The sequence below is a fragment of the Brachionichthys hirsutus genome, chromosome 7 (assembly GCF_040956055.1).
Source record: "Brachionichthys hirsutus isolate HB-005 chromosome 7, CSIRO-AGI_Bhir_v1, whole genome shotgun sequence".
NCBI classification, from domain to species: Eukaryota; Metazoa; Chordata; class Actinopteri; order Lophiiformes; family Brachionichthyidae; genus Brachionichthys; species Brachionichthys hirsutus.
Genome location: NC_090903.1, coordinates 12,019,610 through 12,036,401, shown reverse-complemented (window position 1 = coordinate 12,036,401; position 16,792 = coordinate 12,019,610). Strand labels below are relative to the sequence as shown.

The window sequence follows — 16,792 nt, the reverse complement described above, 5'->3', positions numbered from 1 at the left end:
TGTTTTGTGCTCTGTGAATTTTACCGATTGATATAGATCTCTTTTTTGAGTTGTTTAACATCGTAAACGTAATATGTTTATGAAATAATTTCTTATAAATTTTACTTGATAATCGCGAACTTTGTTTACACGCGCATGTTTAAGAACATGCCGTGGAAACAAAGTTAACAGTGAGGTGGTAGCTTGTTAGCAACCAACTAGCTCCGACTCTTGTTAACCATGTCGGATACTCGGCGACGAGTGAAAGTGTATATGCTGAATGAAGATAGGCAGTGGGACGATCGGGGCACCGGACACGTTTCGTCAACCTTCGTCGAACGACTGAAAGGAATATCATTATTAGTTCGGGCCGAATCAGACGGTAAGTTCCCAGTTAGCATAGTCGCATTGACGTTTCCCATGCTACCAGTAGCATGCTAACGCTTGCTTGCTTGCTTGTTTGTTAAGAATGGTTCTGTTTGACACGTTCCGTTTGATACTTGGTTAACATATTACTGGGTCTTTGAATTTGCGGTTGCAACTGGAGCCAGAGTTTCACATTGTTTGATCAACCAATATCAGCAATGTTGTAAGAAAAGATAATTTATTGAATGCTAGGTACTAGCAGGCTACTTGGTTTAGAGCCAACGACGTGATCCGAGTCGCGTGAGGGCCTTTAAAGTTACTCTTAAAAACGTAGAAACTTTTTATTCCGATGGTTATTAAACCTTTATATATTAATACACAATCTGTGTAAACGTAAATGACACTGAAAAAAGGCTATTTGTGATAAATGAGCGTTTTGTGAGTTTTAACTTTATCTATTGCGTTTTTTTTACGTTTCACGTTGTCTACGCAGCGTAAATGCTCATTGCCAGTATCTTGGTAGTTTTTCACCTTGAAGAACGAGTCAACATTTAATTTTGCTGTGATCATTCCCGTTTGTTTTAGGATCACTCCTATTGGAGTCGAAGATAAGTCCAAATACTGCATATCAGAAACAACAGGTAAGAATTGGTCCTCCGTCTCTTGACCTGCTTCGATATCTGATTATACCCGTTATATTGAGATACCTCTATAATAAAACTGATACAGTTCAATTATTTCAACATTGAAACTTTTTCTCGGACAACTGCGGCTACGACGATCTAGGGCTACAGTGGATATTTACTCTCTGATCTGATTGTGAACTTTGTGACACTTTATAATTAAGAAGATGACATCATTAGTAATACAATATCAGAAAAAAAATCTGACAATTAAAATAAACTTCAAGTACTTTGTCAGAAAATTTAGGACAGAAATTGCCGGCATGGGTTTGAAATAATTCCCTTGTATATTTTATATAAATAAAAAAAGGGCTAATTTGGTCTTTTATGCTATTACAGTAACGTCTATGTATGTGTTTAACTGATGGTGTGCTCTGTCCACATTTTCATGTGAGCATGAAAACCCATGTTGGAGCAGGTGTATTGAGTAGGATGAAGCTTTTTGTGTACAGCCTGGTGCTTCTTTCTCCCCTTCACAGGACACACTGATTGTCTGGTCTGAAGCAGATAATTATGACCTTGCCCTCAGTTTCCAGGAGAAGGCTGGCTGCGATGAGATTTGGGAGAAGATTTGTCAGGTAACGACAAGCCTTTTCGGGTCCAGGTTTTGTGGATTTCTGAAAGCATTTGTTTTCGGGCGATTACACAAGCTGGAGTGGTGAAGGTTTGACGTTTTTGTTGTTGTTGTTTTTTTTACATCAGGAAATGTGGCAAGATGCGTTACATTGACACTGTTGACGATCATTTATTATTTCATATCTACCGATGATTTCTTGCTCAGGTTCAAGGCAAAGACCCTGCCCTGGACATCACCCAGGACCCCATAGATGAGTCGGAAGAGGAGCGCTTTGAAGAAATCCCAGAGACAAGCCACCTGGTGGAGCTTCCTCCTTGCGAGCTAAGCCGGCTGGAGGAGATTGCTGACCTGGTCACCTCCGTCCTGTCTTCGCCCATCCGGAGGGAAAAACTTGCTATTGCTCTTGTGAGTGAGGGCTACATCAAGAAACTCCTGGGTCTCTTCAGAGTATGCGAGGACCTTGACAACAGGGAAGGTCTGCATCATCTCTATGAAATTGTCCGAGGCGTCTTGTTCCTTAACAAAGCGGCCCTCTTCGAAGTGATGTTCTCCGACGACTGTATGATGGATGTTGTCGGCTGCCTCGAGTACGACCCTGCGCTCGTCCAGCCGAAACGTCACCGGGAATTCTTGACCAAGACGGCAAAGTTTAAAGAGGTCATACCCATCACAGACTCGGAGCTACGGCAGAAGATCCACCAAACGTACCGCGTGCAGTACATCCAGGACATCATCCTTCCCACGCCCTCCGTCTTTGAGGAGAACTTCCTGTCCACGCTCACCTCCTTCATCTTCTTCAACAAGGTGGAGATTGTCAGTATGTTGCAGGTAAGTGTCCAAACATGGACAGTTGATATTTTCCTTAAGCCGCAGGTTGTCCGTCGCTTTCTAATCTGATGGGGATTGCAGCATTAAATTCCAATTCCGTGTCAAACAGGTAACCGTATGATTTTGTACAGCAATATAACAGAGTAGTAGTAATACATCAGTTGTACAGCGTGTACAGCCGTTTCCTGAATCTACAGAGTAGCTTGACCAGTGCCTCGTTTCGCACTTCATTGCTACTTCCTGAATTTTTCGTTGACAAATGATGAAGAGCCTGTCCTCCCTGTTATTCCAGATAATAGACTGATCCTACGTATCTGATAAGTGAATCACTGGATTTCTGTTATGAAATGTATCGACTTCTAATAGGAACTGTGAAATCACATGGGAATAAAGCTGAGGTTTCATCTCTGTCTTATTTGCAATAATTTAAGTCTTCATGGATGGATAATGGATCAGGGTTATGATATTATACCTGTATGTATAATAAGGACAATTAACAATTTTGTTAATTCTTTTCCACTTTTGGAGGATGTGTCAATATATATAAAATTCTGTAATGTGGCATTCAAAGATATAAAATAAAATTGTTTTTTTGGAAGGTCATTTGTTTACCAAATGAATGCGTATGATAACGCTTGTATTTTCATTACAGTGTTATGTTTATATTGGGTAAGTGTTCGTCAAAATACGTTGTTCCATCCTCTGGTTTTCACGATGCAACAATCCACAGACGGTCCACTCATTTCATGTTCAGTGCTCATTACAGAGTGTACTTCAGATATGATCAAAAGTGAAGTAATAAACGGCGTTCACTCTTGATTCTTGATTATTTTTACTTCAAAATTGGAATGCACGCTGCCTGTTATTCTGACTAGGATTTCCATTGTATTTTAATCCTTTTTTTTTCCAACCCTGTTTTTCATTTGTTTTAGGAGGATGAGAAGTTCCTAACGGAGGTCTTTGCACAGCTCACGGATGAAGGCACAGACGACGGTAAAAGGAGAGAGCTTGTGAGTCAAACATTCATCAGATATTTGTGGTACAATGTCGATTCAATATGATTCCTTTCAACCTTTCCTCAGTCACAACACCCTTTGAAACGATGGAAAATTCCAGCTTGCTCCGATCTTAATGAATTCAATCTGGTTCCCGGCAATAGCAAACGCACACACACACACACACACACACACACTCTTAAGTGGTGTGAAGATGGATAAAAGTGACTTGCTATCGGTGGGAAACCGAAGCCTCCTGGCTTGAACACAAGCACCTTATTCTGTCGGGTGGGTAACAGGCAGACATTTGCTCCTGGTTTAAAACCCTCTGCCCCCCCCCCCCCCCGTACTTGTTCTTAACCCAGGTTAGAATAGAAATCTCAGGTTGCATGTTTGTCACAGAGCACAGAATGAGCGGCTGTGGTGCTATTTGAAGGTAATGATGTAGACACGGACACAGGGAGAACAAACTCCCCACAGATAGTACTCGAACCCGGTACCTTCTTCCTGTGAGGCGACAGCGCTAACTAACGAACATCACTTATTACTAGCTGTATTGCTAATGGCCGGTAATGGTTTGCTTTAATGTGTGACGGCTGCCGGTTCACCGTTTCGTTTCTTTCCTCTGCTTCTCAGGTGAACTTTGTCAAGGAATTCTGTGCGTTTTCACAAACGTTGCAGCCACAAAACAGGGACGCGTTCTTCAAAACGCTGGCGAATCTCGGCATTTTACCTGCTTTGGAAATAGTAATGGTATGTTCCGTGCAGAAATACGAATACGGGTCAGCTGGTGAAACTTGTTTTTTTGAGCGTCTCTTTGCTGTGTTTCCCATTTTAGGGAATGGATGACCTGCAGGTCAGGGCAGCAGCTACAGACATCTTCTCTTACCTGGTGGAATTCAGCCCCTCCATGGTCAGGGAGTTTGTCATGCAGGAACCACAGCAAACCGATGATGTAAGTGTCTAAACGTCACCATCAACGGGCGTGCCTGCACTTTGTAGATACCAGGGAGGCTTTGGGCTTAGCCCAGGTTTGCATTTCTAAAAATCCTTGTGTTTAAAATGGTTCCGTGTGGAGGGAGGGAAGGGTTATTCCTGGGTTTCCCTTTTCTTTCTAAGCTCAAAAGAATAAATGCAAAAAAACCCTCAAAACGTAAAATTAGCACTCAGACTTTGCACTTTGTTTCTTGTTTTCATTTATATACACGAGTTAATCTTGCTGTGTTTTCATTTCAGGATGTTCTGCTGATAAATGTTGTGATCAAGCAGATGATTTGCGACTCTGACCCAGAGTTGGGCGGGGCGGTGCAGCTCATGGGTCTGCTCAGGACCCTCATTGACCCAGAGAACATGCTGGCTTCCACCAATGTAAGCAAAACTGACAAACAAGAGTTGGAAAAGCAACCACTTCTGATCCTATTTGGGCACAGCCAGTGTTTCTTGTCCGACTCCTCCTTTAAAGATGAGTGCGGTACCTGTTTTTATTTTATCTTATCCAGCCTAAATCTGGATGAGCTCCAGATGCACGGTGGCCAGCCAGCCAAACTTCTATTCGCTTCAAGCAAATCTACAAGATCAGAAAGTCTTATCAGAGCTGCTTTTCGTTTTTGTTTCTGTTTTTCCTTTTAGAAAACCGAGAAGACAGAGTTCCTGAGTTTCTTCTACAAGTACTGCATGCCGGTCCTAACTGCTCCTCTGCTGGCCAACACTGCACATGACAAAAACTCGAAAGGTGAGCCGAGGATGGAAGTTTCCCCCCATAAGCTGGAACATGTCTAATTATTCTGTTGTGGCTTTTCAGATCTGCAGGAGAGTTCAGCTAAGATCAACCCAGTCTGTCCAGGTGGGTTTAACCTCCAGCAGATTTACAGTCATGGAGCAGATGGTGATAAAACAGTGCTGTTGGTTTATTCAGTGAATTTGGCTTTCAATGGTTGGATTAAATATTTACAATACTAAAAACATTTGAGTATTTCATGCTAGAATTTCAGGTTCACTGACAATGGAGTAGATTTCGTTATTAATGATATTTAACTCTGGATAGTATTGCTAAACTCGAGTAAATATCTAACCTCCCTTCACCCAGTCGTAGTGGGAGGAGCTACATTTCCGTCTGGCAGCAGGAGCCATCCTTGTACCCTTTCCTTGGTAGAAAGGATAGCGCGGCGTATTCCCCGGCTTGTCGCCTCTGAGTGTTTACACGCGTATCTCGTGACGTCCCGGTGTGAAGTCGCTTTGTTCCTCATTTGGCGCAGACAACTTCCAGACCGCTCAGCTGCTGGCGCTGATCCTGGAGCTCCTCACCTTCTGCGTGGAACACCACACCTACCACATCAAGACGTACATCATGAACAAAGACCTGCTGAGACGAGTGCTGGTGCTCATGAATTCAAAACACACCTTTCTTGCTCTTTGTAAGTGCCGCCGCCGCCGCCGCTCTGTCAATGGCCAGTGATCCTTCCGACGAGCTTTTAGGTGGCTGTTCTTGATTGCGTTGGCCATTTTCTTTTGAAGGTGCCCTGCGTTTCATGCGCAGAATCATCGGCCTGAAGGATGAGTATTACAACCGCTACATCATCAAAGGGAATCTCTTCGAGCCCGTCATCAATGCCCTGCTGGACAACGGCACCCGATACAACCTCCTCAACTCGGCCGTCATAGAGCTCTTTGAGTTCATCAGAGTGGTGAGTAAACACAAATGCGCCGTAGTGAGGACTAGACCGTGTGAAGCAGAAACGGATTGACTCCAGTTCCCGACATTCCCGCTCTTTCCAGGAGGACATCAAGTCTCTCATAGCTCACATCGTGGACAACTTCTACAACGCGCTGGAATCCATCGAGTACGTCCAGACGTTCAAGGGCTTGAAGGGCCGATACGAGCAGGAGAAGGACAGGCAGAGCCAGAGACTCAGCAGGTCAGCAGGCTGCCGGACACAAAGGAGCTATGGTCGCGCTAGTGGAAGTTTCCCGTGCTCCCAGGATTCACCTGACGCGTTGTTTCCCCCTTCAGATACCGCAGAGACGCGAGGTCGCTGGACGAGGACGAGGATCTGTGGTTCAACGACGACGACGACGAAGACGATGGGGAGACCGTGGAGAAGAGTCGGATAGAGGACGACTTCTCCGACAGCTACGGCAAGTACATGGAAGCCAAAAAAGGTGAGCTGCTTTACAAGACCGTACCCTCCTCCCCCCGAACAACAAGTTTGACATTTCCTGTGTTACTGCAGGAGCTGCTAATGGAGCTAATGGTGCTAACAGCAATGGGAAAGCTGCCGTGATCCCGCCTGCCTCGCCGGTCATCGCCCCAAACAGCAGCGCGGCATCCTCGGTCAAAACGGTCCCGCTTCCTGCCACGCCGGTCCTTAAGGTAACGCATTTATGCAGATGGTAACTCTCCTGCTGCCATTTCAGGGAAACTTTGAGCGGGAGGCTTCTTCCTGATGTAGAATGACTCTTCGTACGATGCTTTTTGTGTTTAACCCTTTAATGTGTGTAATAATGTAATAACCCGCAGACAGACGGCACCGACAGAAATCAGCGCTTTGCTTTTGCTACGTGGGCATTTCAACATTTGCTCAAACTATTTTCCTCTCTTTCGTAGACGGCTCTGGTTGGTTTGGTCGACTACCCCGATGACGAGGATGAGGACGAAGATGACGAAGAAGACCAGTCTCCAAGGAAACGGCCCCGTCTGGGCTCTTAAGGCTTGACTGTCCCGTTTGGCTACAGTGGGGCGGGCACAGTCCCCTCCCATCCTCCCTGCTCTGGCCGTCTCATTGGTCCGTGGACTGCCTGTGCCATCAGTGATAGTCCTTCTCTCCCTGTTCTGACCTCCTCCTGGACAACTTCCCCCTCCTCCACCGTAACGCCCAGAGTCTGCAGCGGACGCGACTGTTGCACGGTGGTTCTCAAGTGGTGTGCCCTGTTGCTATAGCAACAGTAGCAAGGACGCTACGGTGCCACAGTAAACCTTGCGTTCCAGTTCTCACTTGCAGCCTTGTCGAAGCTGAGCCAATGAGCTGCAGAGAGAGAGAGAGAGCGAGAGAGGCAGCCGGTGTATGAATCCTGCAGCGGGCCGGCGAGGCTCGCAGGACTAGCCTTCGTAGTTATAGAAAGCCTGACTGGCTGTAGAATGTCGCTCTGCCATAGAACTCTACCGTCAGACGTAGCGGGATCGAGCAACACGAAGGAAATGCACCAAATGCTGAGAGACGATGGAGGCGACGAATGACGCCAGCAGTTGTGAGGGATTAGACCCAGAGGAGCAGGACTTAAACCTTCAAAAGCCATGGCTACACGAAAAACACACACGTCTCACACACAGGACTGTGTTCACCAGAAAAATCCTGTATTTCATGACTTTAAGAACTGTACAGATTGTTGTTTGTTTTTCCTTTATTATAATAATAATTTGTCCCAGTATGATTTTTCAGAGGGCAGACCGATACCTGCCTTCCTGTGTATTTTTGTTGTTGCACAGAAGGCGGGGTCACCGTTCATCCCTTTAGTCCAGTTCGTTTGACTCGATGTAATGTGCAGAGAAGTTGAAAATGCTGGTTTTAAAAAAAATAACATTAAAACGACAGGAATTTTTGCAGCCAAACTTTTGAGGATGTCTGGAGTTGTGTGTTTCCTCGCCGGCCTCCATTGATTCACATGCAGCCGCGTTTTGCTTTCTGGGTGGCCGAGCTGATGTGAGTGGATTTGACTTTTCAGGAGGTTCAACTCTTCTCCCAGACAAATCTCAGGTACAGAATTGTATTTTGCATCAGAAACAAAAAGCTTGCCCATCTTGTCTTTGCACTGCTGTCTGTTGAAACATCTCGTATTTAATAGAGGGGACAATAATGCTAATGAGCTGCCTGCGTTTTGCCCCATTCTGAAGGTAGCTAATCGATCCCCACTCTTTGCAGTGCAAGTTTCCACTTCTTCAGAATGCAGACACATTTCAGGGTCGGGGGGGGGGGGGGGGCAGTCTTTCTTTCCATCTCACCATAAGCACACTGAGAGGCGGATGAAGGGAATTAAAGGTCACACAGTGGGAGCACAAATACGCTTTTTAGAACTTCAGCAGAACACGAGCACCAAATTGTCGTGTCTGTTAGCGTCGCCAAGCAAATGACTGTTTTTGCTCCCCCTTAATGACTTTGTACCAAGTGCGTTTACTACCACGATCCATTCTTAACATTTGTATAAAGTTTTGAAAATTAAATGTGACCCTGGAATGAATCTGGCTTTGTTTTGAATTTACTAACTTTGGGAGCTGCTAGATTCTTGAGCAGATTCTCAACTGCTTCTCAAAAAAATGACTTCTTGATAGTCGGTAACTGTAATTGAATTCTCCCTTCTGTTCCTCATGCACAAAAGACTTGTGTTATGGCGACAATATTGATTCGTGCAAAACGTTTCCAACACGTTTAGTACCACAGAATAAGATGAGAAGGCTGTTTGTGTAAAATGTGATTCATTAAACAGCGTACATGAAATACTGAAATCCTTGTAGAAAGTGACGCTCTGCTCTCTCGGCCCTTTTACAAACACATGGTGTCATATTCATAAATAGTGCTGACATCTCACAAAAGTACAATTACACAGTATACAGTTGTGCTAGGGAATGTAACCCCCATCTCATAGTACGTCTCTGTCACGTTCAATCCGGTCGTCTACAGAGAAAAGCAGAAAGATATTTATCCCCTTTTGAGTGTTGCATAATTAACATTTTTGCTTTGGATGGTCTACAGCAGGTTAATGTCTTCCACCCAGTGGCAAATAAGGACTTCTCTGGACATAGCCTGTGTGCCCCCCCCCCCCTACGATTTCTTTAGAAAACCCCTAATCTGTTACATGAAGTGAGTAACCTGAAGGAGGTAGTGTAGAGGAAGCCATGAATACAGGAAAGAACAAATATACCGTACAGCTGATCCTCGCTTGACGACGGCGTTCCGTTCTGAAGACCCCATCGTTAAACGAAACCCCCTTTGACTGGCGACACTTCTGGGGTGTACCCTTCCTCTCGCCCGGAGAGAAGCTGGGATAGGCTCCAGCGTCACCCGTGACCAGCAAGGCGGATAAAGCGGACATGAAAATGAATGAAAACATGTTTTTGTCTTCATACTGTACCGATGTACGTACTCATAACTCCGCCCCCAGTGCATTCCGTTCGCATCAGCGATTTCTTGTTGCTAAACTCCTACTTTTAACTGTCAGAAATCCCGTTGTAACTCAGAGTGGCCTTTCATACGAGCGCGTCGCTATGTGAGGACCGGCTGTAGAAGACGTGCAGGACGGATGTTATTTCTTTATCACTTCTTCTTTCAGCTTGTCAGCCAGATGTTTTCTCTTCTGGAGCTTCTTCCTCTCTTCGGCAGATGCCTCCTGCATAAAGAGACCAGAACAGGTGGTAGGGTGAGCAACTGGGGGAGGGGGGAGATGCTGATCATTACCGGTGGCTTGAGATAAAATGTCTTAAGGAAGCGGTGGGAAAGACGACAACAAATAAAACCGATGACTCGAGTAAAGAGCTGCTCGGGTTGAGACTAAAGCTGTGCTACTGCAAACACGCACAGGGGTTCACATCAGGCGAAGGCAACTGATGGATCACCTTCTGTTTGGAGGAGTTAGCGGCATGCGCTGGAGGAGGAGGAGGAGGAAGAGGAGAAGGAGGTAGGGTACAGGCCCCATTGCTCTGGGGCTGCACAACTGTCTTCTGACAGGTCAGCCAGAAGGAAACCGAGACAAACCAATCAGGTCAAAGATGATGCAGAGGAAAAGGAAGCAAAAATAATAATAATGTAGGTTCAATAAAGATTTAGAATGAAGAGGTTCACGCCGCTTGAGCCTGACCTCTTTGGGAATGGCAGCGTAACAGGCTTTACTTGCCGGAGGGGTGATGGGGGGGGCGGTGGGGGTCTCTGCTGTCTGCTTGGTTTGCTGCTGGTCTTTTTTCAGCGCGTGCAGTTTGTCTCGCTGCTGGCGTAGATACGCCGCCCGCTGCTGGAGCTCTTTCTGCTGAGATGCTGACAGATCCTGGAGAGGAAGTGGGGGTGGGAACAGGAAGAGATCGTCCCGTGTCACGGCGCAGCAAACACGAAGCTTTAGCAAGGCAAATGTTCGGAATGCCCAAACTAAGAAATATCTGTCTGTGTTTTCAAAGGAAAACAAATTCCATCCCGCCGGATCCAACAAACACTCACCGTGTACGGCTTAGAGAAGCCGGCCTCCCGGTGAGCTTCCTCCAGCCACGTCTGATGGCTGCTATTCTGCTCCGTGGCGTCCGTGGGGCGCTCGCCAGACTTCACCGGAGCTCTCACTGCAGGAAGAACCCTGGGCTGCACGCCGTTCACGCCACAACCTGCACACACACAAATCTGGCCGCTAACTTTTGCACGCTGGAAAGCGAGGAAGACGAGTTTCTCGCTGATGGGACGCTATTTATCGACGCGTACGAGGAGTTTGAAGCTCCTCGGATGTACCTGCTGTGGGTTTCGACTCGGAGCCGCTCTTGGCGACGCTCTTTTCATCTCCTCCCCCCGGGGCAGCCATCTTTACCTCTTGTATCCTCATAGATTGGTCATTCATCTAGACATTAGACGCATTGACCCACAGCCATCAGTGCATGCTACAGGTGACCCAAACGCTGCATTAGGTTGATTTCTGCGCTCTACTTGTGGAGAAAGCAGCACCTACACCCAACTTTTTTTTTTTTTTAATAACTAAGAAATACCAGATCAATCTCAGAGGCGGCGTTTCCATTCACTATGAGGGCGTGGCGACCATTACTGCTGCTGTTGGCACCATTCCCCTCAGCTTTGCTCTTAACATGGAATTAAAAGCACATTGGAGGTGGTGTCACATTATAAAGGAGCGGTGAGACTGAGGGGGGGGGGGTGACGGTAGCGTCGCTCAGTCCACAGGTTTGGATGCTCCGCAGCTCACGATGCCGTCCTTACCTTGGATGTGCTGTTTTGTCGGCTGGGAGCAGAGGTGGAATTCTGGGCTTCCCCGCTTTCTGCCCCCGGCTTATCAGAGCTGCTGCTGCAGGGCGAAGCGCTCTCCTCCTCTAACAGCAGCCTCCTGGATATTTCCTCATCATACTCCTCTTTTGACTTTCTGTGGACAAAGCAGAAGGAAATGAAAAGAAAGTCAACGGTTTTTATTTGGAGATTTAATCCAAATCTCAAAATTAGCCTGAGCAACAGAACCTGCTACAGAATAATCAAGAGCCCGCATGGACCTTTTCCTTGTGCTTGCTTCACGATGCCATGGTTTTGCTTACAGGGATTTTCAGGCCACCACACAGATCCCTTAATTTGATTTAATTGAATTTGCCTTAGAGGAGACTTCCACAAGGCGGGTAACTGTGTATGTTTAGTATATATATTTGTTGGTGCTTTGCAGAGATTTAGTTTAGACACAACTCCATTTCCTAAAGAGTCGGGGCGCGGTGTGAAATGTAAACGGGAAAGGGAATGTGATGAAGTGCAAAACTTTGAAACTCCATATTTAATTGGAAAATAGCAAAAGTCACATTTTTGAAAATGAAATGAAAATGTATTATTTTTTTGTTTTTGGAAAATATAATCACATTTTGAAAATGTAAAACCTTTCAAAGACACCAGGACAGTGGCAACAAAAGAGCAGAGCAGTTAAGCAGTCCGTAAATGATCTCAAAGTTGAAGTGGAGCGGCACCATCCGACTTGTTGTCAGTTCAAACAGTAGGCTTATTAGTGGAGAATGTTATACGTGTAAGTTTTATAGTTTCACAAAGACGTTTGCATTCATAATTAATTAAAGAAAAGGCTATAAACATGCATATCGAACTCCAAAGGATTGACAGAATTCATGAGTGTTCAACAAGTCAACCTCTGTGCTTAAGCAGCATCAGCCTGTATCACAGCCCAGCACTGGTGCACCATGGTCTAGAACTGAACCAGAGTGCCGTCTCTGGTTCAGTTCTAGTTAATGACCCGTTCTCTACTAACCACCGGTCGTCTCCAACACTGCCTGAGGTTAAAAGCTCATATTCACTGTGTAGTGGGGGGGTCATTAACGTCTGTGTAAGACTATTTTTCTCAGTAGCTTGCTCAGTGACAATCCCTCTATCCTAAATTAGCTGGAGCCTAAGGAGCTTAGCTGCGCTCCCATTAGACTCGGTGTTTTCTACTTGGACAGGCTGCAGCTGGTAAAATCCCATTAGAGAGCAGCACCGGGAGGCTGCAGAAGGCCGGGCACATACAGCCAACCTGCCAATGACATCAATGACTTGTATATATATATATGAAAGGTCGAGTGCAACCTTGCACTGCCCGCTGATGCTTACAGACAGAATAAAAAAACACAGGAAGCCAAATCTAATCCCAAAAGGTGAGCTGTTGATCTGTGTTTGAAAGAGAGAACAATAGAGTGTCTTACTTGAGGACCTGCTGCAAGATTTTCATCTCTTGCTGTTGCAACTCCGTCATCACGTCCACGCCGTCGGTCAGACACTCTGGGAGGGCCCCTGACACACAAGCAGATTGCCGTGACGTTGCAGCCGTATCAGCGGATTCTACCCGTTCGTCTGCGACGTTAACCCATCCCACCGTTCCTCTCTTTGATGACTCTGAGCGCTTGAAGCTGCAGCTCCATGTTCTTCTGGACCATCATAGAACGGAACATCTGGAAGTCATCTGTAGCCAAAACTGGCTGAAACACTGACTGAACAAAGAGACGCGGGTTATATGAAACGATATAAAACCACCATGCAAGATAATGATGATGAATAGCATTATCAGTCCAGGCCCTCGTACAGAAATGACTGTATGGTTATAAACAGAATGCTACTTAGGCCTAATCTATCACATAGGCTCCCTGTCTGTTGTCAATGATCTGTCCAGCATGTAGGCTAATGCCAGGCAAATCTTTCTGAGCAACCTTAAACACACAGTCGTTGATCACCGGGCCAGCAGCTTCCCTCTCGATCCTCCTCACTATTTCCCTTTGTCAGACTCTCCTTACAGTTTCTGATTAAGTTAAATATGTTTCAATAATCTTTCTGCAGAGCTTGATAGCGCCTCAGTTTTCTAGGAGCCCTGCTATCAAGGATGCATGCAAACAAATAATGCACCTAAAAACCTACACTAAAATACTTTGTAAAATGAATTTTATGAAACATTTCTCAGCATAGCTACACTGCAATAGAAGAGAAAACCTTGTGTTTTTTTTTTTGTTTTGTTTTAGGAGAAACTGACTTGGCTCACATTTGTGATTTATCTCTGGAGTAATTAATGAGATTGTAAAGAAATCCAGATCACGTCCACATCTACCTACCGGTAGTTAATCTGTCACAACTTGGAATACAAATACACAAAACATACATGCGCAAAATATAACTTCAGCCCATAGCAGTTCATTTAATACATTTTGGTATATGGAGCAAGCAGAAATCCTCACAATGGGACCTCCCTCCTTCGTACACTTGGTTCAAAGTTATTGATGGAAGGAACGTACCTGTTTTCTGACGACCCTCTAAAAACACGGAGTTTACGCTCATTACTTTCTACCACGTTTTTTAGAGTACTAACAGAACCGATATTCCGTTCTTCAGCGCTGACGGGGGGACGGTGGTGAGCAAATGCAGAGCTCAGCGTACCTGCAGTGTTTTGGACTTGGCAAAAGGAGAATTACACGCATCCAGAAACTGCTGCTCGTTGAGGCCAACCTCCTGCATGTAATTATCTAACAGCTTCTCCACCTTCACAACAAACACAGATCGTTTGGTGAGTCTACAACATAAGGCCACTAAGGTGCAATGCTGGGGCAGCAATATACTTTCATGTACTCACCAATTTCTTATACTGCAGATGGATGTCTGTGTATGATAACTTATTTTCATCTTCGTCATCAAAAACTGAAAAGATAACAATGTTAGTAATTCGACATTTACACTGAGGCCATAGCATATTTTGCTAGCTATTTACAAGAACATCATCAAATCCATTTTACGGGGGCTACACCCCAGTACCGACCTCGAACCCCCCCCCCCAAGTCAAATAAAGTCAAGTTTTAACAGTCTCATATTTATCACTTTCTATTAATCCAAGATTTAGATGAATGATAAAGGGAAATAATGGCTTCTTTTGTAACACAGATTGTCAAAACAATGCAAAGTGCAAGCTCGGAGGTTAGCACCTTGAGGTACGGATGCAAACACTTTGTAGTAGCCAGTGCACTGCCGCAACATTTATCAATGAATGTAGGCCACCGCACAGCTTTGTGCGTGGTAACGCCCCTGGAGGAAGCTAACTTGCTAGCACTGCCTTTGCTGTAGTATGAGTTGCTACTTTTACTGTTAGCTGTGTAGCAGGTTTGGAAAATCTGACTAACGCTGCAAAAGATGTAGAATTCTGAGTTATAAGGCAGTTAAAAATATAAATACAGTATAGGAAATATAATATCATAGCTTCCAAATATGTCAACAAAACATCGTCACAAATTAGCGTTAGCTTAGCCACCTAGCATCGGAGATGCTTTTACCTGTGCATTTGTTTTCCATAAAGTCCGTGACAGGAATCGTCCATTCGGGGCTTCCCAGGTACCCAACGATGCTCTCTAACACCCACTCGCAGTCGTCTTCTGCCATGTTGGACGCAGCTGGATAACAACAACAACAACAACAACAACAACAGCAGCAGCAGCAGCAGCAGCAGCAGCAGCAGCAGCAAAGCGATGTCCTTCAGCTCGTTGTGTTCTCAGCTCCACTGACGTCACGCAAGCCGAAACAGACGGAAAGAAACGGCCGCTTTGCTGTTCTTCACAACCCGGTTCCCAAAGCGCTTCATGGTGGACGGGACGATCTCCGAGGAGAACAGGGCGCTCGGTAATGTGCATGCGGGAGCGGTGACGCCTAATCGGTTGCCATAGTAACCGTGACGTCATTCCGTTTCTGCTTGAGCCGCGGACAAGTATCGGAGAGGTGGGAGCAGAAACAGTCTTGACTTATTTGCATAATGTGAGGACATTTTGGGGAAAACAGGCATTGATTTCTCGATTATAACCTTCATATATGGCAATAGTTGCTACTGATTTAAGGTGAACGTTCAACAGGTGTTTAATATTACGGGAGCCGAAGAGGGACAAAGCCAGCGAGCCGTAGAGGAGGTTATGTCTTCGCTCGTGTTTCTACCTTTGTCTGTTTGATCCAAAAATATCTTGAAAAGATGCCAAGAGGTTCTGGACCATTAAAATATATTATATATAATAACATAATTTGTGATTAAACAAAGAAACAAAACGCGAAGCTTTTTTTTAAATTTGTTTTTAATATTTTGTAGCTGTAGGATATTCAATAAATACATTCCTTTAATAGTTTTCAAAGGCATTACGTTTTCAATATTATCATAATCTCCACACATGTTGATAGGTACAGTTCATAAAGGCAGAACATGCAAGCACGGTCATGCCAAAAACATTCAACAGAAAAAGTAGGCGTTACAGTATAAAGCTTTGTGTGTGCTTTTTAAGTTTGCCAGTATAAGTTATAGTCCTTTATCCTGTTTAACCCTGCAGTTACCTTAAACATATCTACAACAGATCAATTCTCTCATCTCCCTGTTGGGGTGGACGGATGATCAGAGGACAATAGGTGACGGAAACAGTTCATTGAATTTCTTCATTTACATATAGCAGTTTGTAAACCTTTACTGATTTCAAGAACTGGCACTTCAGGAGTAGATTAACCCTCTGATCACCTCATTTGGGTCTTTTATACTATTTTTACAAATTGCCAAAATATAGCAAAATATAGCAACAGCTGAACATAAGACATTTTCTTCCTCATTACTTCCTCTAGATGGCAGAAGTTACCCATTTGAAAAATGTACAACTGTCAAACAGCGTGATTTTGATTCGCCAATGTTTCCACTGCTATCAGAGGACATCTTGAGATAGACCTGAGTTTTTGTTAAATGCACTAACAGAGCAGGCACAAATATTATATAAAGAAATTGGATGATATCCATCAAAAATATAGGGACTGTTTCATTTGAATAATTTCTAACACAGCTGAACCCTCTTTGTTGGGTGACTGGATATATCTAGCCGTGCTTCATGCCGAACAATGATTGCACCTGTGATCACCCTGCGTTTTTGTTCATGTTGATATCACTATGAAGATTTTCTCTGCTCATGGTTTCCTGTTTCCTTGATTAAAGGAGTAAAAAAAAAAAAAAGGTTTCTAAATTACAATCACAAGCGTCGCTATAGAGAAACCAGCAAAGAGTGTGCAAAGGTCAAAAAGCGCCATGCAATCTGCCTAAACATAAATAAAGGTTGCTGCAAGCTTTCAGTTAAAGGTAGATGCATTTATATTTCGCCAAGAACA

At 44.7% G+C, this 16,792-nt stretch overlaps 2 protein-coding genes across 2 annotated transcripts; one reads left to right on the top strand and one right to left on the bottom strand.

Annotated features, from left to right (window-relative positions):
* The first annotated feature begins 219 nt into the window (after positions 1-219).
* On the top strand, positions 220-8,660 carry ppp4r3b (protein phosphatase 4, regulatory subunit 3B). Its single transcript, XM_068741755.1, has 15 exons — positions 220-361; positions 931-986; positions 1,508-1,606; positions 1,810-2,433; positions 3,366-3,443; positions 4,065-4,181; positions 4,267-4,383; positions 4,665-4,796; positions 5,058-5,160; positions 5,684-5,842; positions 5,943-6,112; positions 6,204-6,343; positions 6,439-6,587; positions 6,659-6,798; positions 7,033-8,660. The coding sequence occupies exons 1-15, from the start codon at positions 220-222 to the stop codon at positions 7,132-7,134; spliced, it is 2,328 nt and encodes a 775-aa protein (XP_068597856.1). The 3' UTR covers positions 7,135-8,660.
* Positions 8,661-8,806: 146 nt separating this feature from the next.
* cfap36 (cilia and flagella associated protein 36) lies at positions 8,807-15,052 on the bottom strand. The gene is made up of 12 exons (XM_068741756.1): positions 14,947-15,052; positions 14,256-14,320; positions 14,063-14,164; positions 13,014-13,128; positions 12,844-12,931; positions 11,381-11,540; positions 11,155-11,244; positions 10,904-11,009; positions 10,625-10,782; positions 10,302-10,457; positions 10,006-10,137; positions 8,807-9,806 (listed from the first exon to the last, which is right to left on the bottom strand). Exons 1-12 carry the CDS (start codon positions 15,050-15,052, stop codon positions 9,723-9,725), a joined length of 1,362 nt encoding a protein of 453 aa, XP_068597857.1. The 3' UTR covers positions 8,807-9,722.
* Positions 15,053-16,792: the final 1,740 nt, after the last annotated feature.

Coding starts and splice junctions, on each gene's coding strand:
- ppp4r3b (XM_068741755.1), top strand. CDS start 220: ATGTCGGATACTCGGCGACGAGTGAAAGTGTATATGCTGAATGAAGAT. Junction 5,843..5,942: donor ACACACCTTTCTTGCTCTTT/GTAAGTGCCGCC, acceptor TTTCTTTTGAAG/GTGCCCTGCGTTTCATGCGC. Junction 6,344..6,438: donor CAGAGCCAGAGACTCAGCAG/GTCAGCAGGCTG, acceptor TTCCCCCTTCAG/ATACCGCAGAGACGCGAGGT.
- cfap36 (XM_068741756.1), bottom strand. CDS start 15,052: ATGGCAGAAGACGACTGCGAGTGGGTGTTAGAGAGCATCGTTGGGTAC. Junction 13,129..14,062: donor CCAAGTCCAAAACACTGCAG/GTACGCTGAGCT, acceptor CTCTTTGTTCAG/TCAGTGTTTCAGCCAGTTTT. Junction 11,010..11,154: donor CCGCCTCTGAGATTGATCTG/GTATTTCTTAGT, acceptor TCTAATGTCTAG/ATGAATGACCAATCTATGAG.